This window comes from Ischnura elegans, chromosome 8 (assembly GCF_921293095.1).
Source record: "Ischnura elegans chromosome 8, ioIscEleg1.1, whole genome shotgun sequence".
Classification (NCBI taxonomy): Eukaryota; Metazoa; Arthropoda; class Insecta; order Odonata; family Coenagrionidae; genus Ischnura; species Ischnura elegans.
In genome coordinates, this window is record NC_060253.1 from 36,948,620 (window position 1) to 36,976,448 (window position 27,829).

General features: G+C 39.8%; 1 protein-coding gene across 1 annotated transcript in view; it reads right to left on the minus strand.

Annotated features, from left to right (window-relative positions):
• LOC124163893 (amino acid transporter AVT1H-like) overlaps nucleotides 1-27,253 on the minus strand; it is a 65,613-nt gene extending 38,360 nt beyond the window's left edge. Inside the window, exon 1 of the mRNA XM_046541003.1 lies at nucleotides 27,035-27,253. Within this exon, the coding sequence (XP_046396959.1) occupies nucleotides 27,035-27,093 (59 nt within the window). The 5' untranslated portion in view covers nucleotides 27,094-27,253. The remainder of the gene's footprint in view (nucleotides 1-27,034) is intronic.
• Nucleotides 27,254-27,829: the final 576 nt, after the last annotated feature.

Consider the following 27,829-nt stretch of genomic DNA (forward strand, 5'->3'; position numbering starts at 1 on the left):
CCTAAACTCCAAGAAATACTATATTATATATTAAACAAGGTCAAGAAAAGGAAAAAAATAATAAAATCTATTATTTTATTTTCTGCACACCTTTTCCAACTCTTTTTCCCATCTTCAACAATGACTCCTGAATAGAGAGGTATTTAAAAGCAACTTGAGAGTAGATGTCTCCTAGACTTTAATCCGAAACATGTCAGTTCCTTGGCCTCTGGAAAGATGAACCTCACCAAATACATTCTTGCTATTCACTCCCCTGCTTGGATCGGTTAAGAAATATGTATATCATACAAAAGTTTGCGTAAGATTACGTAACCTGCAATTTATAGAACTCATATATACATTTTAATTGGCATCGTCCAAAGCTTATCCATCAATACATACCTTCCTTAATGGCGTGACCTACTTCTCACGTTTACGTCCTATAAGTGGGATTTTAAATGAATTCATAGTTTTTTTAGCATGAGATACAGCATGGAAGTTATATAACGCAAGTGGTATGGTTGCAACAAGGACTCAACTACAGCTAACGATGTCGGTAAAACTTTATGGTGTCTAGATACGTTACGTAAGGGCTCATTCAGGGCGAAATCAATACCAACGCTTTTCGCCTTTAGGTTTTATTTGATTTCCCAACTATCGGCCATATTCAGAAAAGCTTAGGTAATTCATGAACAAAAAAGGCCTTTTGAAAATTTCTCTAAAGAGAGTGTTTCAAGGACTAAAAGATGAGTTAGGTACCGTTCACATTAAAGTCATGAGCATGCAAATTGACAAAGATTACCACTTGTGTGCAGAAAATAAAACCAATAAAACCCATGTGTCTTGTGAAAGCTCCTCGCCGATATCTTTATTACTATCGGCCATATTCAGGAAAGCGTAGTTCATGAACCTAAAAGCCCTTTTGAAAATCTCTCTAAAGAGTGTTTCAAGGACTAAAAGATGAGTTAGGTACCGTTCACATTAAATTCATGAGCATGAAAATTGACAAAGATTACCACTTGTGAGCAGAAGATAAAACCAATAAAACCCATGTGTCTTGTGAAAGCTCCTCGCCGATATCTTTATTACTATCGGCCATATTCAGGAAAGCGTAGTTCATGAACCTAGAAGCCCTTTTCAAAATCTCTCTAAAGAGAGTGTTTCAAGGACTAAAAGATGAATTAGATACCGTTCACATTAAATTCATGAGCATGCAAATTGACAAAGATTACCGCTAGCGTTCAGAAGGTAAAACCTATAAAACACATATGTCTTGTAAAAGCTCCTCGCCGATATCTTAATTTACATTCCGACAGATACTCCGCGGACCTTGCTAGTGTTAGGGGTCCTTGGTCAAAGAAGGGCGCATCGCGTTGATTTGGCCTCACATACGTCGAATACTTGTCCTCGCTTGCCCCCCAGTGGATATCAGCATATCCATATGCAAAGGCATGAAATTGGAGAATGGGGCTTTGAGGCACGTCTTCCGCTTCGTGCCTTCAAATATTCGCTCCGCGTCGCCTTGTCACCTGGATCCTTCGCCTGCGTGACAAGACGACGAAGCTTAGCCTTACGGAGTGAATCTCAAAATAGTAGCCACTTGTTTTCTTCGCGCTATGTATCGAAATTAAGCTATGGGCTTTTTTCCCATTGCCGCTTATATAATCAAGAGAAAATTCCCCACTACCCCCTTACTTCTACTACAATCGCTACTCTTAATCCTTTACGTATACCCCAAAAGGGGTTGTTAAAAAAATGCTTCACTAATTTCAAAAGGGTTTTCCTCACTAAAATAACTTCTAATTTGCTAGGCTCCTCTACATCAAATATTTACCGATGTAAAATTATTATGAAGACCAAGGAAAAGAATACACAGTCTTGGTGGAAGTAGTGACTGTTGCCGATGTCATAGAGGTAAAAAGGTCTCCACGAGCCAGATTAAACGCCTTCGTGGACCATATCTGGCCTGGTGGCCGAAGTTTGGAGACCCCTTATTATTAGAATTAGGTGTTTATTATTGCACTTATTTTATTATTTAAACTGAATTTTTTCTACTAAAATCAAAAAGATTTTGCCTGAAAAAATGGCTCTGAAATTACTAGACTCCTTTACATCAAATATTTGATGTAAGAGGCATTGTGAAGGCAAAAGAAGATGTAGTCTTGGCGGAAGTGACCGATAGGCTGTTTCGTAATCGCGCGTTCGACATAATACCTGTGGATTCTTGCTTGTCCTGTGACATAGATTGCTCATTTTCGTACCTCCACAGTGGGGATGTTTTACCTTCTGAAGTCGAGAAAACCTCGCGATACTCTTTTCCACTTGCCACCGCAAAGCACTGTTTTCTTTCGAGAATGCCTCGGAGTGAATGGCTCGCGTTTCGTCCTGGTTACCAGAAGTTGCCGTCGTAAAAGACTTGCTCATTCCATGAGTTCGTTCAACGAGGTGGCCATTTATCTTCCTGTTGACCGCGTTTTCAAGTGATTGATTTGAGATTTTTTATTTATTTCCATATCAATGAAAAGAGCTATATACGGCTTTTTACATCAGGGTTATTAATATGTCAACAATTTTACGTACAAAAACAACCATCCCCAGGATAGGGGTAAATTACCCAATCGGGACTCGAACCCGCGACTTCCTGCTTGGTAGGCGAGGACTTTACCCCGCCGCCACTGAATTTTTGTGTAACAGTTTCTTCCCACTCGGTATATACTCTTAACCATACCTCCCATTGCCCTAAAATATTTATTATCATTTCAGAATTCTACCGCTTTAGGTAGGATTGTAAGGAGTATTTAAAAAGTATTCTGGCAGTCTTCCCTGTCAAAAATACTATTCTCTTCCTTCCCCTCCCTCGTTCCCCCAACATTCAACCCTCTAAAACTGTTTTCAAAATCCCCTCCCCGCTAAGCACTCGCTCCATCCATTATTTCTGTCTCCTCCGTATCTCATCTAAAAGCCGCCTCTCCTCACCCACCATGTCCAGCACTTCGTCCTTCTCTCTCCTATACGTCCACTTAACCTTTTCCATTCTCCTCCACACTCTCATCTTGTACCGCCTCCAGTCTTCTCTCGTCCTCCTCCTTAAGTATCATTGTTTCCGAACCTTAAAACGCTACACTCCAGGAGATCTATCCAGGAACTAAGTCTTCTCGTTTCCGAGATTTCGGACTTTCCGTTTCCGTCACTCGGAAGCGCTTTTATGCTATCAACCATGCTAAATTTACTGCATTATTGTACAGCGTTAATGCCGTGAAAGGCAATATCGCTTTCAACTCGCTTCGCCTGTAACTTTATTTAATTCTTAACTCCGCACATAATCATCCATTTCCCACAATTTTTAGTACACAAACCGTGCTAGTATTGCAAATTACTTGTAACTTCTTAACAGCTTCTGCAGCACCATTTTCGCGGTAATAATATTACAAAACTTATATAACCCATAACCCACAAATATCCCATAACCAGCTGGCGCATCGCTTTCCTATTCCGAGAAATGGATGGTCATTTTCCGTGACCCTGCATCATTTCGGCCGCTATCGGACGAATTTCCGCGACGGAAAGTTCGTATAGGCATGCTCTAAGTAGCGTGAACCGGGCTCTTGAGCGAGAGTTGCAAATTAATTTACCCTATTATTAATTTTTGTGGGATTATTTACTACAATATGATGACTTATTTTCCTCAAAAATGAGATTCAATCGGAATAAATATTATTTTATATTCAATTTAGCCCCCAAAATGGAATTTTCGAAACGATGCTCGACGTAGGCAATAATGCGTTGTGTTGTGCGGATGGTCTGTACTCTAATTTTGTTGTTTATTCATAGGCATTGTTTGAGCCATAAATTTTGTCAAATAAACTTCAAATTTCATTTTTGTAAACTATAAACATGTATCCACTCTTTAATATGATTCATTATTTTATATTTGCATAAAATTAGTCTTCATAACCGTTTGATTCTGATATCAGCCTGATTTTTGCAAAATGTTAACTTTTAGAGCTCTGGCGGCAGCGGTTAATATCATCCGATTTTTAAAAAACTTTGTATGCGATATCCTGATATCATTTCGCAACTTTCCCGCACAGGGCAAATTTGATCAGGAAAAAAACCTCTTTTCGGCCCACCCTTATAATCCATGCATGTATTTAAATTTGGGTTTTCCCTACGGCGACTCTATCATTTATTCTATACATCCATGTATTTAAATTTGAATATTTTACCCTCGCCATATTAGCAATATTGAACTACAGGGGAGAATGACGCCCTGGTAGCTTAACTGGCTATTGAACATGACCGGAAATCGGGGGATTCGGGTTCGAATCCCGGTCAAGGCAAATGGTATTTTTATTTTTCGCAGTTTGTGCATTGTGGGTGACTCGGTAAAGTCATCACCCTGGCTATTCCCGGTATACTTAAATTACTGAAATTTTCCTCTTCATTGTTAGTAAAATATAAGCAAGAGCGATTTTTGTCTTTAACACATGCAAATAAAATTGAAATTAATTACATAGATCATGTGTTGGGTCTAATTTTCTGATTGCAACATAAGCGTTTTTATCATGCTTTTAAATTCGACAGGAAATTTGAATTCCATCAAAATTATTCCTCAAGGAGAAGAAATACGATTTTAATAATAATCAATTCACAATAATCAATTTACAACTGTTTCATTCGCTTACCTTCCATTTTGTTTACTACTCTGGATCTGCGGTTTTAATATTGATGTCAGCATTTGGTTACCGCTATTGCTAATATTTACTTCAAGGTTTAGACAACACAACGAGAATCCACATCCAATTGACCACAACAACACATAGAGGGACCTTGATCGTGCATATCGTATTAATCTCTCCTCAAAAAGACTAATAAATTCTGTTCGCACGATCTGATTTCCTGACGTATTATGTTTCAAGCACGTGCAATCATGATAAAACTTTTTGGGTGAATAGAATAGACCCAGGGAGTGTGGTAGCTTACAATTAGTGGGGAAAGAGGCTTGCTGCCATTCAAGGTTTCCCAGGTTCAAACCCTGGGTGAAGCCCTCGGACACCCATTAACAAAAGCCTCAAAGAATCAAGAAGGCTCAGTGAAGTGCCTCCCCCCCTACTTTGGATGTGAGAAGTACACGGCTTAGTACGGGGTGAACTCCACCCTCAGCTCTCATAACTAATCTTTGAATTGAATGTCCGAGTTAGAATAGATCCTTGTAAATATTTTCCCGTATTCAAATATGAAAAGGATAGGATTTTCTCCCCGATGAAGTCTTCAAAATTATAGAAATAAATGAATACTTACATTGGGTCTGGCTCATATTATCTCAGAACTTTATATAATCACAGAATTTCATGTCGATAGCCTAACTCTTAAACAAGAAACGCGTCGAAAAAACACCGTTCGAGCACCAACTTACCGACGAAAAGGTTTAAGGTCGGCAATTTTTCGTCGTAATGAACTCGAAGAGTTGGTTATACATTAAAAAATCTGAAAATACCGGTGTCTTTACTATTCAAACTCTTTCAAAATCGACGGTTTAAAAATTTTGTGAACAATACCAATATACTGTTTGGTGTTCTAACACCCCAAACCATACACGGTTGGGCAGCTCACAATGTGGCACATAAACATAACTCTTGTTGAGCGACTATGTATGGCGAATCTGGCTGTGAAATTGTAATTACGTAATGAAGCTGCTCGCAGCAAGTAGCCGCGGGGGAAAAATTAAACCAGATCTAAGCGGGAAAAGACATGAGATTCATAAGTTTTTGCACCGTCTAGCAGCTGACGCAATAAAAAAATAAATAAATTGGCAAGAAATCTCGTTTTGGGCTCGCTGCGGTGAGAGACTTTTGATAGTGACATTCACGGACCGCCGAAGCTCACCAAGATCACTGACGCGGTTGTTCCCTGATCCATTATACCCATGGGATGGAAGAATGAAACCGGAAGATCATGGTTTCAAAAAATCTCCAGGAGATCTACGAGAAACCTCCAAGAATGACCAATTCAAAAACCACACTTCCGACAACGTCAAAATCACGTTCTCCATATCAAGCAGATCAAGTGACAAGGTGAGAATCGCTGAACAGCTCAATGGTATATTTAAATAACAGGTGTTTTGAAGTTTTCAGCGCCCTCACCGGTCAAACCTCAAGGAAGCGCTCCTTTTTGGTGTTAAATATCGGAAATCAACGGAAAAGAGGAATTGAGAACAGAGGTGGAAGAGTTTGTCTGCGGTTTTGGGTTAACAGCTGAGAGTGCGAGTTAACAGTTACGCTTGAACTGAATTATTCTACCGGTCGAGATAGGATTGTATTAATCTTGCAAAATTATATTTTGACATTACTTCGGCATTAGTACCCTTCCGAATCATATAGATTTTTGATAAAACGATGTGATAAATTCGACAATTAAGTTGTTCGAAAAACCCACAAAGGAAATAATCATACTTTTTGACCGGGATTGGAACCCGGATCCCCCGATTTCCGGTTGAGTGCTTTAGCAAAAAGCTTTGGTAAAATTCGACAAATAAAGCCGAACAGGAATTGAAAATTAACTCAGCAAAATGAACGATTAAATATGTATAAATTTCGCTATGAAATGTAATGTAATGAACGTGCATATTTTATTAAATGCTGTGCACCTATTTTACTCACGAAAAATAAAGATAATATAATAAAGATAAATGATAATAAAATACGAATAGGAAAGTATTGTTGGAAATCGAACAATGTTGTAACAAGAATTACAGCGTGCATGAAATTCGAAATGGAAGGATACAATAAGTTTTTGTCAAAAAAGAAAGAAAGAAAGAAAGAAAAAATAAATAATTCAGTATTGTTGAATGAGTCATTACATATTTTTTATTTTAGTTTTTAGGGCACTTGAAGGAGATGTGCCAATAGTTAAAGCGGAAAATTGTGTAATGTCTCCTTTGATCAAAACTGAAAATTTCTATTATATTCTGCCGCAAATCATATATACTACAGGTAAATGAAACACAAAGAAACAGAAAAATCGCGCAATAAATATAGTTTTTATAAATAAAAACCACAGGTATACATATCGATGGGTAAGTTCTAACAACACGTATCTCAAAAATAGCAACTTTTCAGGAGAGTATAAAAACGATTAATTATTTCTACTTGTACACTGAAATTAACAACCAAAAGTTCATAAAACTGAAAAAGAAGCATTCATTTGCAAACAAAGAGTTGTTTTTTGCTTGTATTTTATTTTTTTATTTAATACACTTTGTTTAAGATACCTGTCTTAAACTGGCCAAATTTGAGATACATGCTGTTAGAACTTAGCCAACGATATTGAAGTCACAAAATGGAATACCTATTTCGAATGTTTTAAAATTTAAATCCTTGTGATCCAGTAATTATTTTTGGATGAAACTGCTATACCTATTTTTTCTATCAAAAGCTATTTCTGTTGTTCTATTTTTATTTTCCATGTACGGAATGAAATTTACATACGTAATGAGCTTTTAGGGGTGCCAATTATTGCAAATTGTGTTTAGACTCCAAGGGTGATGTCCACTGCATGATTAATATTTATATTCTATTCTATTTTATTTATACTCCCGAGCAACGCCTTTCAGCACTGATGTTATGAAGTTTTGAATCGTCGACCGTCCAAAGTGAATTCCACGTGGGGAAAACTCATTTTCCTTGACCGGAATGTTTCCTCGGCGGAATTTTCCCACTTAAAGAGCACTTGCGTGTGACTGCGTACAGTAACGCCGCTGTCTGGTCCGTGGTCAATATCCTCCAGTAATCTTCAAGTTGTATTACCAATAAATCCGTTGTGATAGCAATGCAAGAGTGTCGTTCATTACCCACCGATGTCTCTTACCAGTGGGATTGGTGATCGTTTGCATTCACCGAGGGACATCCATTAGATATGTCCTTTTTTCATTCCCTCTTTGTCGGGTGCAGAACCACGCGTGCTGTGACGGACACGAGTCGCCACCCGCGACGGTGCGAGGCATAACTCGATGGCGAGCGGCCAGAAAAAACTTCGATCACGCACGCAAACTACCCCAACCGTACTTACTCACCGGGGTGGCATAGTCACAGATGGCACTTGCTCCCAACATCGGGCAAAATACTAAATCGAGTGATTTTTGGCCTCTGCACCTGCGATCATGATGGATATCGTCAGGCCCGGAGCTCAGGTCGGTTATCAGGGCGAGGCAGATTCCCCGGCAGCGGCAGATTTCAGGGAGTGGTAATATTTGAAAAATTTATTTTAAAAAAATATTTAATTTCTCTACTTAAATTATTTGAGAACAGGGATGCCGAGTTACAAAAAATATTAGGGGGGCCGGCAAACCGGGGATTATATAACTAGTGAGCTTTAAGTTTTTTTAAAGAATTTTAGAAGTGTCGTATGATCAACATTAGTACCCTGATAACTCAAATATCGATATCTGGACACTCCGGTGAAAATCGACAAGCCAGACACTTTTTTTCCTCACACCCATCACAAATTTTCGAGGGGGTTCGGGCCCCCTGAGGCCCCTTGGAGTCGGCGCCACTGTTTGAGAATAATTATCAATTTATAAATTCACGAACAATAACATTAAAAACGTCTTAATAGCAGACATGCGGTGTGTTCTTACAATTCTTAAAGAAAATTCGGGGACGATAACGCGAGGAATCATGACTCCCCCAAATTTTGTAAAAAAATTTAAATTTTTATTCGTTAAATAGTTTTTGTTATCGTTTTGAAGGAGTGAAGGGATTATACATTCAAATACACGGCTATAAGTCCCAAATAGCTCACGGATGTATTATCTTTTTTGCGGTGGGAATTGGGGGAGGGAGAGAGTGAAAGTGGATCAGGGGAGGGAGAAGGGAAATCTGACCTTTGCCCCCTACCCTCCTGACAAAACTCCCAGTTATGGGCCTTTATATGGTACAATCCCAAATCGCGTGATGAGTCTGATTGGTGACACTGACTAACAGGGCAGATCTCACTCAAGCCATACCGTACGCAAGCGGAACATCGGGGAACGATGGCGCGAGCACTTCAGCAGACGCGGTGGAGTAATAGGGGTAATGACTCCCCCCAAATTTTATTTAAAAATTTTTAAAATTTTTATTCGTTTAATAGTTTTTTGTATCCTTGTAAAGGAGTAAAGTAATTTTACATTCAAATGCATGGCTACAAGTCCCCAACGTGAGAGAAGTTTGAGTTGCGTTTATCCCAGAGAGTAGCACACCCTACTGTAAAAACGTCCCTCTCTACCGCCCCCTCCCCCAAATTTAATAATGAATCCGCCTCTGCATATAAGCCCGTTCTACACGAAAGAGCGAAAATAATATCAGACTAATACCCGAAGTCCATAAATTATTTCATATTTTTAATCCTTTGTAATCAAGTTGGGAGTCCATAAGTCTAGCCTAGACTTCAACCACTACTATTCACATCCATGATAAATTTGATTCTGCTTGCGAGCAGGTAAATGGAAAACCTGTAACTCCCTACCATGTCCTTCGATATTATTCATACTTTATAATTAATTCAGATTCTTATGGATTTATTGGCCTAAAAAGTTGATTTTCATACGTTATATATCTATTTACAGAAATGTACAACTTCTACCTATAAATATGTCAATAAAACCGCAGTCACTCTGTATTCTTTTAAATGTATCATGTCTACTCCTATCAAACCTCACAGTGTGCATAAATTACCTCGTCCTTGGTCAGACACGTGCAACAAAATGTCACAGTAAAATGAATGGACTTGAAGGAAGTAGGAAATTAACCACAAAAACATTTCCACTACAAACGCCGTATCATGGACACACATGACTTAATTTCCAAGGCGAGAAATAAAAACCATGATGACCTTGATTCACTTGGCACATGATTCTCAAGAAGTAATATAGACTCAGGAACCTGATTTTACCACAACCACTGTTAAAGCTGGTACATTGTACTGAATCGTAGCTACCTTTAGGCGAAGCACAAATTATCACTCGTAATCATTTCGCCCCTGGAATTGATCTGAACCTTTACTCTAATATAAATTGATGAAGGTGAAATAACTATATCAAAATAAAAGCCACGGTTGTTCCAATGCACGAATAGGGAGACGTTTTTAAGAACAGTTCTGCCTTTAAGTAGATGTAATCAGGTTATTGAACTACCAGGAATCGGTTATCATGCATTCAATTTTCGCATTAAATCTCTGGAATATCAAAATGAAAGAAGCAAATGAGGTACAATAACTTAGGACAATGATTAAAACTCTATTTTTATCTGAAAATAAAGACTAATTTGGAGTATGACCTCACAATTTTGTATTTCTGAAACAGAAAGGAGCAGCTTTAAAGTTTATTAGGGAAGTTGTCTGAATTATTCAAGGAGCAAGTTATGCAATAAAGTAAAATCGTTTTGGTATTCCATTTCTAACGAGTACAGCTAAAAGATAGGAGTACGGGCCAAGTGTTACAACAAACAAACTTAACATCTGGGTTGAGCAAGTTACCACATAAATTCGCTGAAGAGGAGCATCTTTATTTGAATATAAAAACATCAAAAAAGAGGGTACACCTCTTATACGAATTCCTGTATGTTTAGGCGGTGTGGATCTTGGTGTAAATTGCAAAGAAGAGCAGTAAAAATGGCTGCTCAGTAACCAAAACTTGAGGACAACTCTAAAAAATCCTTACTTGACTTATATGTAAATATCATGAAAAGCAAAAATTTTAAAACGAATTCATAAAAAGTATTTACTGAAATTTTTACGCTCCTCCTTCGTGAGCATTACATTTTATTCCCGTAAAATTTACAAACGAAATAAATATAATGTAAACAAACGCTTCCGTATAATTAGCCAATCCATATCTACATATTACCTTGCGAGCCACCATAAGGGTGTTTGGCAGGGGAATTGGACCCATTATATGATCTGAGATTGGGCAATTCGAATATTCGTTGTCGCATTCTCAGAAGCAGGCAATCTCTCTTCATTTAAACTATTTACTCAGAGGCGCGGCCGCCAGAGATCCCAATACCCTCGAAAAAATCCACAGAAAGGTGGTAATATACCACAACAGCAGTGGCGCAGCGAGGGGGATAAACCACGCCCCCCTTAAAGCTCAGAGAAATTTTTAACCGCTTATGCTGACATGACGAGTCTACTTCGTCATGAACTTCCAATGCCAAATCGCGTGTAGCTCGTCATAAGACGTGAATTTTAGCTCGTCAATTTTAGCACCATTTAGGGGAACAATAAAAATATTTTGAAAAATCAACAATGTCAAGACATCCATAATGTGCATAAAGAAATGATACTTCATGAAATATGATGCTTCGGAAGGTAACTGAATAATTTTATACGAGAAGCGATAGCTGTGTTCTCGATGGATTTAACTAGATACTTGACAATATTAAATAATAATTTTTATTTCACTGTTCAACGTTGATTACGAACTACAAGATACCATTGCATCACCTGCCATTCCATTTTCAAAGAGCCACAGAAAAAATAAATAGAGGATACGAACAAGATATTCACGAAATAAATTGAAGGGGAAGGGGTTAAGTTTAATCTGTTTCAATAAACTTGATTTATTCTGGCTTTACTTTGTGAAAATCCATTCTTAATAATAAAAAGTTATTGTACTTTTCCACACGATTTAATTAATACGACCGGTTTCGTCGCAGAGGCGACATCATCAGGTACAGAAACCGTTGTAATAACAGTTATTTTAATCTGTTTCACTCAATTGGATTAATATTATTAATAGAATGGTGTAAGGATTAATAAATTATCCCTCAGAAAGCCGAGACGAGACTCTTGCACAGCACTATAAATAAGGCGACCACTTTCAAAGCTACGATATTCAGCCCTGATGATGAGTACGACTCGTATACCGAAACGTCGGCTGCCATGGAGGAGATAACGCGGTGTAGCACCCGAGAAACCTTTACTACCAGAAAACGCAGGGAAAGATCTTTTCTCTAGGTTTCGACGTTCAAGGAGATCTCTCAAACTACCGACGGCGTTTTCGAAGTCCGCTCGTTATATAAGACGGGTTACGTGTCCAGGCAGGAAGAAGCGAATCAAAATTCAATGCGTCTCTATTCGAGGGAATTTTTATAGTCGGCCCGCAAGGCTCCAACTGACCTCCACCATGAGGTTTCCTGTATGCTCTTGGAGAGGTTTATTTTTACGTACAGTCATGTCCCATTTTATACAGCGAAAAAACGTGAAGCTTATCTTTCTGTCGGCCCATCTCAAGAAACTGCAAAGAACCGAAAACGTAATTCTTCACTGAATAGTCGGCGCTCCGTGGTTCATCTGCTACACAAACCTCCGCAAAGATCTAAAAATTGTCCCCCTGCCGCACACTCAGAAGAGTTGTCTTCACAAATTCGCAAAATCACTGCCTCTCGCGGCCAGCGAACTTTTCTCACACCTATGGGATTACAAACAGGGATGGCAAGTGAAGCGAATCGAAAATGTTTCGTTTCGACGCGGAGGAAAACGAAATTACGAGGCCTAAGTTTAGTTTTGTTCCGGAGGAAATTAGAATCACCAAGGAGTTTAGTTTCGACCCGGGACGAAACTTTGCTCCCAGGAACGAAACTAAATTATTCGAAACTCCGCTGCTCATAGTTAAGTTTCGATCCCTGAAGTTGAGTGGAGGGGGATAGGAGGGAATAATTTCGACCCATTACGTTTGAAATGCGTGTAGAGCAGCGGTTCCCAAAGTGGGGGTCGTAGGCCGTTCGGAAAGGGGTCGCGAGGTACTAATAATATGGTGAACAACGTACTTAAACTTGGACGACCATTTTTAGGGGGTCGCGGCTAAAAAGAATGAGCTAAAATGGGTCGCGGATAGAAAAAGTTTGGGAACCGCTGGTGTAGAGAGATTGAAACTTTGAGCTTAAAAATCGAATGGCCAGTTTGCGTTCACCGTTCTCCTGTAAGAGCTAGAGTCACCAACGAGGATAATTGAATTAATTCGGATAATATTCTCCAAAAACCGAGATATTACAACAATCGCGTTCCACCAGATGCATGAACTCGGTTTTGGGCTGTTATCTCGGTTTATGCTTTTACTGACGATATTCCTCCTCGTGTTTCGCTTTCCTCCGGGTCGAAACGAAGTATTTTCATTTCGTTTCACTCGCCATCCCTGAGTGAAATCCGAAAGAATATCATAGCAGTCAACATCGACGCGAAAACCCGGCTGAACGCTTGGTGGTGGAAATCGGACAAATGCTCTCAGGCGACGTCTAACATTCCCTCCGGCGACGAAAAATCGACACTTCCCTTGCCAAAAACGTGTTCTCATAAGGCTTATCCCACGAGCAGCTGTCATGACGCGAGGGACAGAGAGGCGGACTTAAAGTTTGTAAAAACGAAATTTGCGCTAAAGATATGTTCAAAACTAAAATCGCATGGTAAGTAGATATGTGACAATTGTGAACAATATCCTCCTCCTGGTCCCCATTAGGCTGTCCACAGCAACTGTACTACTGTTCAAAAGGAGCTTAACTGTAAAATTTGTTATCATATCACAAAATTTATTTGGTATCATGTCACACAATTTGCTCAACTTTTAACTTAAAGAAAAAATTCAATCGATACTTCTGCATGAATCTCGTGTGCAAATTTCAAAAGGTTTTATGAAAAGTAATGTCTATTGTACACGTGACTGGTTACTTCTCGAAACTGTAACTGGTTCGTTAAACTGATCACAAATTTTAATAAAAGGAGATTTTTAATAAACACACTATTTCCAAAACCTGATGATTAATTTTATTAGAAATGAGTGTAGAAGAGCCTAGTCGGTAAGTAAGGGTTAGCAATTTATTCTCTGACTGATGAATAGCATATTTTTTACCATTTTGTCCATTGTATACTATTTTCGGAATAAGCTTGTTTTTTAATTTGTATTTTTACTTCATTTTTTAGTACGAATAAAAAAGTGACTTTTGAATTATTTTTTATAATCGATTTCAATATAATTTTCATTATGCATTTATAAAAGTGAGGCCTATAAGGCCGCCAAAAACCTGTAAATTTAACCTGCGGAATAGCAAAGCCTAAAACGATGCAAGACGCGTAAAGTCAACTTGTAAATAAATTTTTTTTTAAAGTACGGAAACTATAGCCTATTCCAGTATTCAAGCCTGTAATATTCTAATCCCTTGGCAGACGCGTTCACCGTTGCGCCAAATCGCATCTGCGGCACATACGAAGTATGAAATTACTAATACTTACCCTGTAGCTCGTGAGCTATCACTTTGAATGTTAACTATCGATTTTGAGGTAAATACTGCCTCTTAACATCTAGGAAAAGGAAGTGTAAGAATGCATTGCCGTCTGGCACTGAAAATTTCAAGCCGATCCGACTATGTGAAGTGGGTTAAAAATCTGCGACAAGATTCCATCGATGAAAAGGACGGAGAAAGCTAAGGAAAAGCTTGCAATAAAAAGCAGCTGTATCTGAGCCCAGTTACTTTTTATTGGTGCTCCACCAATCTCTGCTTTTATACCTTGCAAGTCCTTGATCAGTGGAAGTAACTTAGTGTAACTTCGACTTCAACGCCTCTAACGGGCACCGACAGGGACACGCTTAGCTAGGCTCTATCCAAGTGTAGCATATGAAGAGACAAGGACTGCTAGCCATGTCGTCTCGAGTTTGAAAAGTCAGAGCATTCGATGAAAAACATTTCCTCCCTTGGATCGGAGTTAAATTTCAATAGTGGAGTCGAGTTGTAATAAATGAAAGGGGCTTGAGAAGCAGAGCAAATACTTGAGACAAAATTCACACGAAAACCAATATTAATCAAAACTTTTCTCACGAATTGTATAACGCACGCGCTCAGTGATTCAACCGTAAGGTTGGTTTGGATATGTGAAGGTAAAGCTCACGTCAGACTAAGCATCTTTCACGACCGTCAGGCTTTTGTTTTATGAAGTGCTATCGCTTCAAAAGTATGTCGTCATCATTAGATTCTGATCATTTGGGCCGTGGATAGATATTAGGGACAGTCACTAACTTCAGACTATCCTGCAACTGCATTTGCAAATTTTTCATTTTAATTTTCAGTGTAGATACTATTTAGCATCGAAATCCATGGGCGAGTGAATTTCACACGCTTAAGGTAGGGGAACGTTCCTTACCCTTGGCCACCTCACACTTGGAGGATTTCATTTAAGTGACCTAGAGCTTCACGCGGTATTTAAACCCGGGACCGTCATCTGCCTAAGTTGGCCAGTCAAACAAGAGGTCGCGGGTTCGAATCCCGCATGGATAGGTTGCCCCTTCTCAGGGCATGATTGTTAGTTCGAATTGTAATATGTAATAGTCGAATTAAAAGAAAACCAATATGTTTAAGGCCAAGATGCTGCTTTTGGTGGTGTGGAAATAAATAAAATAAAAAATACCCCTGGTTAAATGTATGTCAATGCATACACACTTGTATTTTGTACACACACGAATATTACAAAAGAGGACCCTCAAGTCGACCTATAAATGTCTTGTCATCCACCGCGCATTTAAAAGAGTTTACAAAAGTCGTCACTCGTGTCGCTTACGGACAAATAGATCCGAGTTTCAAGATATGTGTTTCAATTCCGAGATATGGTAAAATTATGGGTATCAGCAGAAATTTATACACGTGATGATGTCCTCTTTCAAAGCCATAACTTTTCAATGCTATGCGTCGCAATTAGAAACATAATAATGCAAACTAATGGAAAAATTGGATCGCATTGCACTCATCACAGCCCCGTGGACATTTTTTTTTCAAACCCGATTAAAATGCGACCGAAGTGGCTACAGAAATAGCCTTGTATGGGATGGAATTGGGCCTCCTCTACGCAGTCCTCTTGCCTATTCATATTAATTATGCTCTCACTCACCAATAGTTTCAAGCTAAAGGTTGGTTGGGATATGACTGGGTAGAGATCACCTCGAACTAAGCCACCAGCCTTTGAATTTCACACTTTCAGTTTAGGGGGCCAGTTCCGTCACCTGGGCCACCTCGCACTTATAGAATTTATTTTCGGGGTGACTAAAGGCTTCCCACAAGATCTGAACCCGGGTTCCCTGGATCGACAGCCAAACGCTCTCCCCAATATGCTATCACGTTGCCCCTAATTAGTCTCTACATGAGTTATTTGCATCACGCGGAATATCATGTTGCGTAAGTTATCCAGAAACAACTGCGAAAGCATATGCATGCCTGTGAATAGGACGAGTTTTCACCTAGGATACGCTATTAAATGAGGAATTACAGAATTCCATGCGTGAAAGTGGTGAGAATCAATGTCATAACGGCAAATGGAAGTGATTTCACGCGAACTGATATCATAATACTACGGGGCACATTTAGGGAATAGATGGAAATGAGATCAACGATATAGCTCACAAGTCCCTTTAAAAATCCCAACAATATAGTTCTAAGGAAAACGTTAATCAGGCTAATAAAAAAGCCCAAAATTCATCATCACCACTCTACCAAACACATTCCCATTTTTTAATATTTCGTAGACAGTTTCCAGACTAAGCTGTGTTCTCATGGCGCTTTTTGATTTGATATATAGCCACTTCGGTATGGAAATGATGAGCCTTTTTTCGAGAAAAATATGCTATACCCATTGTTGACCCAATAGGCTCATTAGCTATTCCCAAAAAAGAACAGAAATTTATTATAGGATCTCATGCTGTAAATATCATTACATCACGAGCATCATCAGTCAGCAATCTGAAGATTCGTTTGACAAAGCCCTTCACTTAATTCACCAGTCAACTATTTTTTTAATACACGCACAATTTTTCTGCTCTTCATCCTTGACCATGAATCTAATTCGAGGCATACCTCCGCCTTTCTCCGAATCCACTTGTCCTTCGACGATTATCGTGTCTCGTAATATGGCCAATTAAGTTGTACCGCGCTCCATACAAAGTTTTCCAAAGATTTCTTCCCTACCATTTTAAAATTTTCACATTACTCACACGATCTACCCTTCCGATCTTTCCCATTCGTCTGTAACATCACATTAGGGAATCTCACAAAGTTGATTATTTACAGATTTAAAAGCTTATTATTGATAGTTGATATTTCAGATAAAAATGGGGATATCGATCGAGTCTTCTTCATTAAAATGTATTTGACGTATTTATGTATTAAATAAATAAGAAAACTCATTAGGTTGACATTTATTCTCCGTGTGAAAATTTTAATGGATGAAAACTGAAATGATAAATATATTTAAAAATTTAAATAATGCAATCAGTAACAACTGTCGGGTGAGAAGAGATCAGATAATTTACCACAATGGCTAACACAACCGTGCTATCACAATAAATTTGCTTTTGGGTAAAACTATAAATGTATCGCTGTCAACGGTGTTGAAGGGAGCAAGTTGAGCTGTACCAAATGCAATCCCTTTTTTACTATTTCGTACAGTTACTTTCCAGACTCGACTTAACTATGTTAACATTAGACTCTTTGATTTGGCATATAGCCACCACGATATGGATATAAAAATGAAGACGTAAAGGTAAATACTTATCTCTACAGTTTCCAGTATATCAGGAAATTGTAATAAATGTGTTCCGAGCGTGCTAACTCGGTTATTGCCCGACCTTTCGTGGCCCGACCTTTCTGGTCACTTTCTCTGAGGGAATAAGGTAATTTTCTTGTGGAGAGTATTTAAAAACGTTTATGGCCGGCACTGAGCCATAAATTTGCTTCGCGGGGGGATTGGGTGGTATGCGAGTTGGTGTTAGTATACATGCCTTGAAGTATGAAAAAATTTTCATCTGTATTCATTGCTTACTAATATACAAAAAGTTGTTTTTCATAATCTCATTCCAAGCAAATCTTCGCATTTCTTTGCTTCCTTTGGCTGCCTGACATTTGAAGCAAGGATTCGTCAAGCGTATCGTGGAAAGATTTTTGGATGAAAAAGTAGGAGAGGTGCTATTTCTCCTGTACTCTTTCGCCTGTACCTTTAATATGCAGCGAATATATAGGATCCAGCACAGTTAAATTGCATCCAGGAACTCAATAAAATACAAATCAAAGCTTCCCGATTCGTCAACGTCTGCTACGGGCGTACAGAGTGTTAAGGCCGTTTTACACGGGGCACGATGTTGCGCAGGTTAGAGCTGCATTAATTTCTAAAATGGTGTGGAATTGTGCGATTGCATGAACGAAATTAGAACAGGGGCTATTTTGCCGTCTCGCATCCACACATTCTCACATGTGTTCTAACAAATTCACCGCTTTACACGACGCAATTTTGATTGCGCCTTCGCACGTACGTCAGATTGCGCAATTCCGTGTACCGTGTAAAACGGCCTTTACATAGATGTTAAACGAATTAGGCTGGGAGGCGCTACAGACTCGGAGGCTGCGTGCCAGGCTTAGATTGCTTGAGCACTTGAGAATAGATATTTTTTAACGATGATTTTCCGTGATAACCTATCGCTCGAGCTATCACTCTGAGGGACGGAAAAATGATCGTGAGATTCACGCTTTTAAGAAAACGATCCAATTTCCCCGCGAATAGTTACCAGCATTGCTCACCTCACATTTTTTCTATGAACATCTTCACACAAGAATGCTTGCGAACCTTCACTGAGCTCGCGAGGAAACGTCTTAAAGCCTCCCAATCGTCAAATGCTATCCTTCTTTCTTCTCCACCTTGCTTAGGTCTCCACTCGTTGGCCCGAGGACGGTCGGCCTCGGTGGAAGCACCGGTTCTCTAACGATCGCTGTTATTACGAGGGAGGAGCCGGCTGCGGAGGTTGATGCTCAGATGTCCTGTCTACGACCGCAGTCTCTGCTCATGCATGGAGCATTCTAACCGAAGAATGTAACTAACTACTCCAGTGAAAGACGAATACGCGCCAAGCATACGGGATGCGAAGCAGAAATATTACATTGGCGAGCGATATAAAATACAAAGGAGCATCGCTATTCGTAAAAAAACTACGAGCGAACAGAGAGTGGTACGCAGCTTATATTAGACATAATATGGGAGCCTTAATGGATTCAGAGGTTACGAGCTAGGCTTAGATTCTTTGAGCCATTGAGAACAAACTCCTTTCAGAGAGACACTGAGAACGTTATCTTAGAACCTCTCTGTATGTTTATGTCCGACAGAAACGATAACATAAGGAGAGGAAAGTTGGTGATAATACGTTGGTGAAAGTGAAGATACCTAGGAAACGATGTAGACAGGCACTGGAGCCATTTATTATGGCAGTAGCGTGACAATGGGGGGATGAGGGAATACAACCAATTACTGGGGATGGGGGGATGAGGGGATTACATTCAATAACTGCATCTGCTTAAAGTTAAATTTTTAGTGTCAAAATGATGCAAAATGCGCTTTCAGGCATATCATTTTTCAAAAAATTTTCCGGATTGGGGGTCATCACTCCAGGTGATATAACAGGCATGGTATAACAGAACGGAGAAAAAATAGCTCGCATAGTTTCCTTCCATTCATATAAAAAATATGTAACCGTATAAAGCAGACGTTCGCAAGTGTCACGATAGCTATTTAGAGTAACCCCACGTTAGTTTGTGATACCACCGAACCACTTCCAAATCTTACCGACCATATTAAGTTTCCCATCCTTATTATCTACATTGATCTTTTGCCTTGTTTCGATTTAAAGCATAAAAGGCTCCTACACAATTTTCCCCAGACAAATATGATAGAGTTTGAAAATAGACACAATCGATCTCTCCGTTTTTCTATCCGATGTATACTCCTCGAGAAACTGTAATGACGTCACTAACTCATAAAAAATGGGCGGCAACCATGGCGTTTTTTATTTTCCACATTTCCATTAAAAAAATGTTATAAGCTTAGTGATAAAGGTTATTATGATATGAAGGGGCTTAAGAAAGAAGATACTTATTCGTCGTGAGCGCGAAAGTTGCCACCCACTTTTCATGAGTTAGTGAAGTCATCAGAGTTTCAGAGCCTTCCAATTGGATCACCGCGTCTCAGTTATTACTGCGTCTCGCGTATCGACCTCATAGTTGTTTATACTCTCGTGAGATATATCTTCCTTCAACGAGTGGTTATTTTGAACGAGTCAGTGAACTGAAACTCTAATGACGTCACTAACTCAGGAACATTGGGCGGCAACTCCCGCGTCTGTTTTATTTCTAAGGTACGTTATGGCCATAACGATGAAGATTATTATATAATATGATGATAGATAAGAAGGGGCTTATTGAGGAGGATTCTTACTTTTAATAACTTATCTTTATGGTCCTTAATCTGAATCATTTCAATGAATCTCTATTTCAGGTCTGACAGTGAGTGAAGTACCCCATTTTCCCAGTAATAGTTACTTGCTCGTTGTTAATAGTTGCTCATTCATAACACACTATTTTAAGGCATCGGAAGCGGTTACCCACAGTGTGTCCGCAGGGATGCATTTTCACCAATGCGGTAACCCAATCAGTGACTTCTACGCCCATCTTCCTGGAGAGGGGGCGGGAGGACATAGGAAGGAATACAGAAGATGGTGGCGCCGCACAGTGGTCACAAATAGAAAAAAACTGGCCAAAATTAATAACGCTGTTATTAGTACGTATATGTTTCATACTAGTTTTTGATCCGCTAATTCTGATTTTTTAACATTCTAAAAACGTATTTGCAATAATTTTATTGTTATTTCACATTTTGTTTAAAAAAAAGTTAAGTCAAGAAGGCCAACGGGCTTTAAGATTATTTCCGCGAAAGTAAATACAAATGATGCATGTTATAAAAGAAAATTAGATATTTAAAAACTCACATTTAATGAACTTTACTGTTAATTTTTGGACAATCTTTGAACAAATAATTTTGAATTAATTATCGACGATGCCTGCAGGGAAAGGATAGGGGAGGAAGGGTTCGTGATGGGAGAATGTCGCTGCTGTCATGAAATACGACCACCGTGAATGAAGGCGACGCGAGCTACCACTGGAGTTCATTTCAAATTACCTTTGCGACTGAGAAGCGGGACCAAGTTTTTTAGCTGTGGGGGCACACGACTTCCTGAAAACCAATGAAAGTGCGATCCAACCACCGGGAAATTCGGTCGCTCTCAGACCTTCGAGGAGTACGCTTCGTGATTAATTTAGATGTTTTGCCAAGTGGGAAGATGGTTTTTGAGATAGTCTTTCGTTTCCATTCACTGACGGTCTTTTTAGAAAACATGGCAGCGTCGCCCTCTCTCTCTCTTTCCATGTCGCATCCCTAGTGTTCCATCTCCTGCCGCGCGACACCACTAAAAACATTCCGAGCCGGTACGATTGAGCCAGTTGCAAAGATATTCGAAAAGGATGACAGCTAAACCAAATTTGCTGTATCTAGAGAGTGTTGGATAAATCTATTAAGAGGAATATTCAAGAGATTTTCTCTAAAAAAAATTATTTTAAGCGAATTTGTGAAATGGTTAGGTGTACATAGGTAGTGGTAGGAAAATGTTCTACAACAGCTAGAAATCTATTTCAAGTCGATCATTTCAAAACGCCGTCACCAGGAAGATAAATGGCTACCTCGTCGAACGACCTCATAGAATGAGCAAGCCTTTTACGTCTCCCTTAGGTAACCAGGACAAAGCGAGAGCCATTCACTCCGTGGTAGGTACTCTCGAAAGAAAACTGCTTTGCGATGGAAACTCAAAAAGAGTATCGCGAGATTTTCTCGACTGAAGTAGGTAAAACATCCCTTTGTGGAAGCACTAAAAGGAGTAATACATGGAAGTGGCGTAGCCAGGAATTTCGTCCAAAGCCAGGATTTTAAACTAATTGTAACCCTTTTCATAATCGAAAAAACTTTATTTGTTAAAGAAATATTTTGTAAATTCATGATTTTTCAATACTTTGTTTTCTTTTGTTAAGGAAAACAATTGCGTTTTCATATTTAGGGGGGGGGGTCCGGACCCCCTAGACCCCCTTGCTACGTCACTGATACATGTCACAGGAGAAGGAAGAATCCACGGGTGTTTAGCTCGACGTGCGGTTACGAAACAACCCATCGGTCACTTCCGCTACGTCTTCCTTCGTCTTCACAATACTTTTTACATCGGTAAATCTTTGATGTAGAAGAGTCTATTAACTTAGAAGCTATTTTGAGACATTTTTTCTATAATTAGAGAAGCACCAAAGAATTGATATACATTTTAATATTAAAAAATTTCACACTACAGAAAATATTACAGAAAATTTTTCAAATTTGAGATACAAGAAAGTGTAGACAAGGGCCCGATCAACATGCTCCGAAATTTTCAATACTAAAATTGTTCAAGTTTTAAACAATTCACACGTCACGATAATAGACCGAATGAGTGCAAGTGATGAGTCTCCTGAGGGTTTCTAGAGTCAGTCTTGATTATGACGCTATAGCCGTCGAAACTACTCGGCAGCAAATGAAAGTCTGTTGAACAATATTCCAGACTGAGAAGACATAAAAAAAGTAAAAGTTACCCATTTGATCTTGAAACATTCCACTAAATATAGTGCAATCATCACTGTGCATCGACACGAATGCAGGAATATGTGGTAAAATGCATTCAGCAAAATTACTTGCACTCTTTTTCAAGGTCCTCCGTGATGATACACCAGCTCAAACCGGTCGCTGAATTAACACGAAAACCTTGGAATGGCTCCTCTATTTGAATCAAGAGATTATCATGACATTTAATGGTTACGATCACGTAAGTCGGTATGCATTACGTAAAGCATCTTTGAAAACTGTCTTACTTGATGCTTAATTTCGCTCGAAGCCATCGATAATTAACAATTGGGGCGGATCCGAAGGTTGAAAAATCCAGTCTTAAAAAGTAACAGTTAGTCTTAAACATGTAATTCAAATAAAAATATTTTTTCCGAGCAAATAATTTATAAGACCAATAAAGCGCGGTTAAAATTTTCTTGATATTTTGGTTTCACAACCTTTTTTTTGTGTTTCAATCTGAACGACCAAGGCTTACCCCCGTTAGTTTTCACCTGAGTACGTCCTTGGAAGATAAGGCTCTTCATCGAAGAAAGCTGCAGAAAGTCAACAGTGGAAGCATTGAAGAATGATGGAGACGAAATAAATCAACCGAATGATCAATGATAAAGTGATGAGAAGAATGGTATATGGTATTCTAAAAACCTTATAAAGATAACGAAATTAGGAGTTGAAGGAATAGAAACATTGCTTTTTCATATGGTGATTATTTTGTCCGACCATGGTTTCGTTACCGCGTAGCATTTTCAAGGTGAAGAATACACACAAATTGAGCAGTACCTATATGTACGCAGATTAGACGCCCTGGAAGAGCTGGATATTTCAAGATACAGGGATTCATACCTAGTTAATGACTACCTTTACCCCTCTCGCTTTCCCCCCTCCTCCACTTACTCAACTAACCTTCCACTTACCCTCACAGTGACGACTACTCAAGCACCGAGCCCAACATCCACCTCCCCCTCACCAACAGCACCCGAGAATTACCCACTCCATTTTTAACGCATTATACGAGGCCGATTTTTTCAACCTCCGATGGGTCATAAACGAAAGACGAAGTGATTGATTGAAAATTATTTCATTGCTACATATTGAGCACACTTGTGGTTTCCTTTCGACATAATGGCCTGGGGGGTTGAGGAATTGGTCGTGGACACACTTCACTATAACTTCCTCATAGGATGTCGCCGTCAATGACTACCAATAAATTGTGCCTTTACTCTGAAGCTCATCGTCCGCTTGAAAACGCTTCCACAACAGCCACATCTTCATTTCAGCGTAAATATGGAAGTCCCCCGGCACTAGGCCGGCATAGCATAGATCGAATATGACCCATTGAAATTGCTCAAGGAGCAGTTGGGCTATATTAGCGCTGAGATGACGGGCGTTGTCCTGGATCGGAACCGATCGGAACGCTTCCAGAATTCAGCATGCCTCTACTTTTGTTTGGAATGGGAATGGACGTAATGTTTCACACTGTTTCACTCTTTAGCCATAAAGCATAAAAAAATTCTCATTTTTTGGCATGAAGGTCAAGACAAGTCAATGCTGAAGCCATTCGGCGAATTATCTGGCTGTCGATCCGCAGTGCACACTAGGCGGGAGAATCAATTGAGGCAGTGTAGTTAATGAGATTGCAAGTAACCTCTTAATCTTACGGCCAAAAATGACTTGAGCGTGTGGTGCGGAGGATGCGCAGTTGCCCTATGCGCGCAGTAACCGCCTGTCGCTTGTATGGTGTTATTGCTGATATTACGGAGTTTAAATTGACCATTAACATTCGTCTAAACTAGGTTTATAAAAACAAAATAATTTGTATATTATGAATACACTAATGGTGATTAACGAATCGCAATCAATGCCTTTCGTTTTCTTTGATGAAGGAGACTACCCTACTGCCCTATCTGCGCACTACCCGCCTAAAAAACCGCCCTCGTATGGTATGGTATTTGGAGGAGGCGACCGATAGCTGAGGTTATTTGCGCCATGAGGGAAGGGTATGGAAGGAAGGGTGGAGAGAAACTCGGCGTCGGCATTAACCTGCTCTTAACCAAGGGGACCTCTGCTCAACCTCTGCCAAGGGGACCACAGCTTAGCGTCCCATCCAACGGACGGAATGTTGCTCTTGAAATGTCCTCCACACAACATTCAAGCAGGGATCGAGCAATCTCTGAAAATTCTCTGCCGCTGCCGGGATTTGAACCCGGGCCCGCTAGGTGGGAAGCCAACACTCTAGCCACCACACCAACCCGATCCCCCAACGCCCTCGAATGTACTGATCAATTGGCCTGTACTCCTCACCTTGATAATGTTACGCGCTAATGAAACCATGGTCGGACGAAATAAATCTCCACGTGGGAAAAGCAAAGTTTTTACTCCTTCAACTCCCACGATAAAGGATTTCCACCAAGTTACGCCCGCTGCTATTAGTTATAGAAAACGGGAGAACGGCTTTAGGACGCATCGGTTTTACATAATTCCCGCAGAGCGACCATTAGTGCAGAGCAATCCGTTTTTTATATTGTATACATAGGCAGATTTAGGGGGGTTATGGGGCACGTGCCCCCCTTGCGCTTAAAAAATAGACGAGATTTTTTAATATTAATGAAATATGTATCAATAAATTTTATATTTTAGTATAAAAGTTATAAATATTTACTCGTTAATAAGTTTTATGTTAAAATTAAGAGTATTTTTCTTATAGTAATTGTTGCATGTAGTTTATAATCCTAAATATAAGAAGACCATTTGCCTCATCAGGAAACGAGAGAAGGACACAACATGAGGCTGATGGCCTGATGAAGACAATCTTCGAATGACAGGTGGACGGGAAGAAGGGCGAGGGACGGCTCCGAGTGAGTTACATAGGACAGGTTATAAAGGATGTAAAATAGAGTAGGTAAATACCGAAGTATGAAAAGTCTAGCAGAGAGGATAGCGGAATGGAGAGCTGCGTGAAACCAATCTTAGGAATGCTGACCAATGATGATGATGATAGCGAACCAAAATTTATGTTTTTGATTACATAATCTATCATTTTTATCTATTATCTATTCAATTCCTCATGCGTATACAAATACTCGATTGGAAATACAAAATCAATGATCGATCCAAGTTTTTTTCTAGGGGGTCACCAGGGTCTGACAGGCCCTCTAACGGTCTTCTAATATTTGGGATTATAAACTACATGCAACAATTACTCTAAGAAGAATACTCTTAATTTTAACATAAAAGTTATTAATAAGCAAATATTTATAATAATTAATCGTGGCGGGCGTAACGTGGTGGAAATCCATAATCGCAGGAATAAAAGGATCAACAACTTTGCTATATCCACACAGTAATTTACTAACACCGACCATGGTTTCGTTACAGAGTAACATTATCAAGTTAATTTAATAAAGTAACACCTTGATAATTTTACTCTGTAACGAAACCATGGTCGGTGCTAATAAATTACTATGTGGAAATAGCAAAGTTGTCGATCCTTCTATTCCTGAAAATATTTATAACTTTTATACTAAAATATTAAATTTATTGATATTTGTATTTAAAAAAACTCGCCTATTTTTTGAGCGTAAAGGGGGGGGGGGGGGCACGTGCCCTCGTAACTCCCTTAAATCTGCTTATGTATACAATATAAAAAACGGATTGCTCTGCACTAATTGTTGCTCTGCGGGAATTATGTAAAACCGATGCGACCTAAAGGCCGTTTTACACGGGGCACGTCATTGCGCAATCTAACGTATGTACTAAGGCGCAGTAAAAATTGCGTCGTGAATTGTTAGACTGCATACGAGAATGCATGGATGCGAAATGGCAAAATTGCCCCTGCTCTAATTCCGAGCTCGCATTCTCGCAATTTCAAAAATATTTTCAGTGCTAACCTGCGCAATGAAATGCCCCATGTAAAACGGCCTTCAGGGGCGGCATTGAGCAAGCTTCTTGAGAATGGCTCCTTCATGCAGTCCCTTGAACGAAATATTAACTTAAGTTAAACGGGTAACATCAAGCTCGATAAGACCGTCAAACTTCAAGGCTATAACTGCCTTAAGAAATTCGCTCTATACCTACGAGTCAGTACTGGATAACAATGCGTACTTGTGATCGGAACCGGTCGCAATAATCTAAGGATCCGTACCATACCTCTCCGCCTTTGTGAACCAAGTCATTGTCTCTTGAATTACGTCAAATAACATTCCACAAAATGTTTATATAACAGAACGAAACCAGTTTTTCGACAGTCTAAGGGAACCTTGCCACAGCTTTCCCTTTGACCACGAGAGAAACTCAAAACAGGTTAATTATGATTTCGCCTTTAATTAAGTAGCGAAATTAGAAGTAGAGTCTTCTTCGACACTAGAAAAGTTGGAATCCATGTCACCGGCGGCGTAACTCATCCATACGGGATTCAAACTCGCGAACTATGGCTTGGCAGGCCAGAACATTACCCCGAATCCACCACGGCCGATGGTAGAACAAATAAAGGTTGGATAGAATGGGGAAAGAAGAATTATAGCAATGAACTCACCGAAATCCGGAGGACCTCCATATCAGCCTGGGGGGCGTTGTGTCCCCGCCTTCCACCATGACGACACTGGGGGCAGGGAAACACCAAGAGGATATCCCAAGATCGGAACTATACACGCACGAACTGCAAGGGCCGGAAAACACTAAGTGACTCCTCCGCCCGGGACTGACTGAGGCAGCCAAATAAAAACACGGCAAGACCCGCAGGTTCAAGTTGCATGCTTCGGAAGGGGGGCGCGGATTATCTGTGGTGGAGGGGACGTGGACTTGCTATGAGGCAGCGGGGTGAGGGAGGAAGGACGCACGCTGATTGGTCGAGTTCCACGGTAACTATGAAACGAAAGAGAATGAAAAAAAAATTTACAGAGGGTAGGATGGGGCATCGTGGTCGAATGGGCGGGAGGGGGGAGGTATAATGAAAGGATATAGGATTGTGGAGTGGGAGGAGTTGCCAGGGCAACGCGCGGTGAGGCTCAACACACAGCCGCGGCGGGTGGTTACGTAAAACATTCGACCACGTAAATCTTAGACGCTCTCCGTCAGGGCCTCTTCCTGTTTCCGACATATTTTTTGGCACATGCTAAGTCATTGTTGGTGGGCTTTCCATAGTGTAATTCATAACTCACATTGGGTTCTTTGGAATATACAATGCCTATGGCTATTGAATTAGTTCTTTCCCGGCGAATAGACTTCATGAAGAGTTCTCGAGATCAGTGGCGCAGCGAGTGGGGAGGGGGGGGGGGGGGGTTTGGGGGGGTTTGGGGGATAAAAACCCCCTGAGCTCATAAATTTTTTT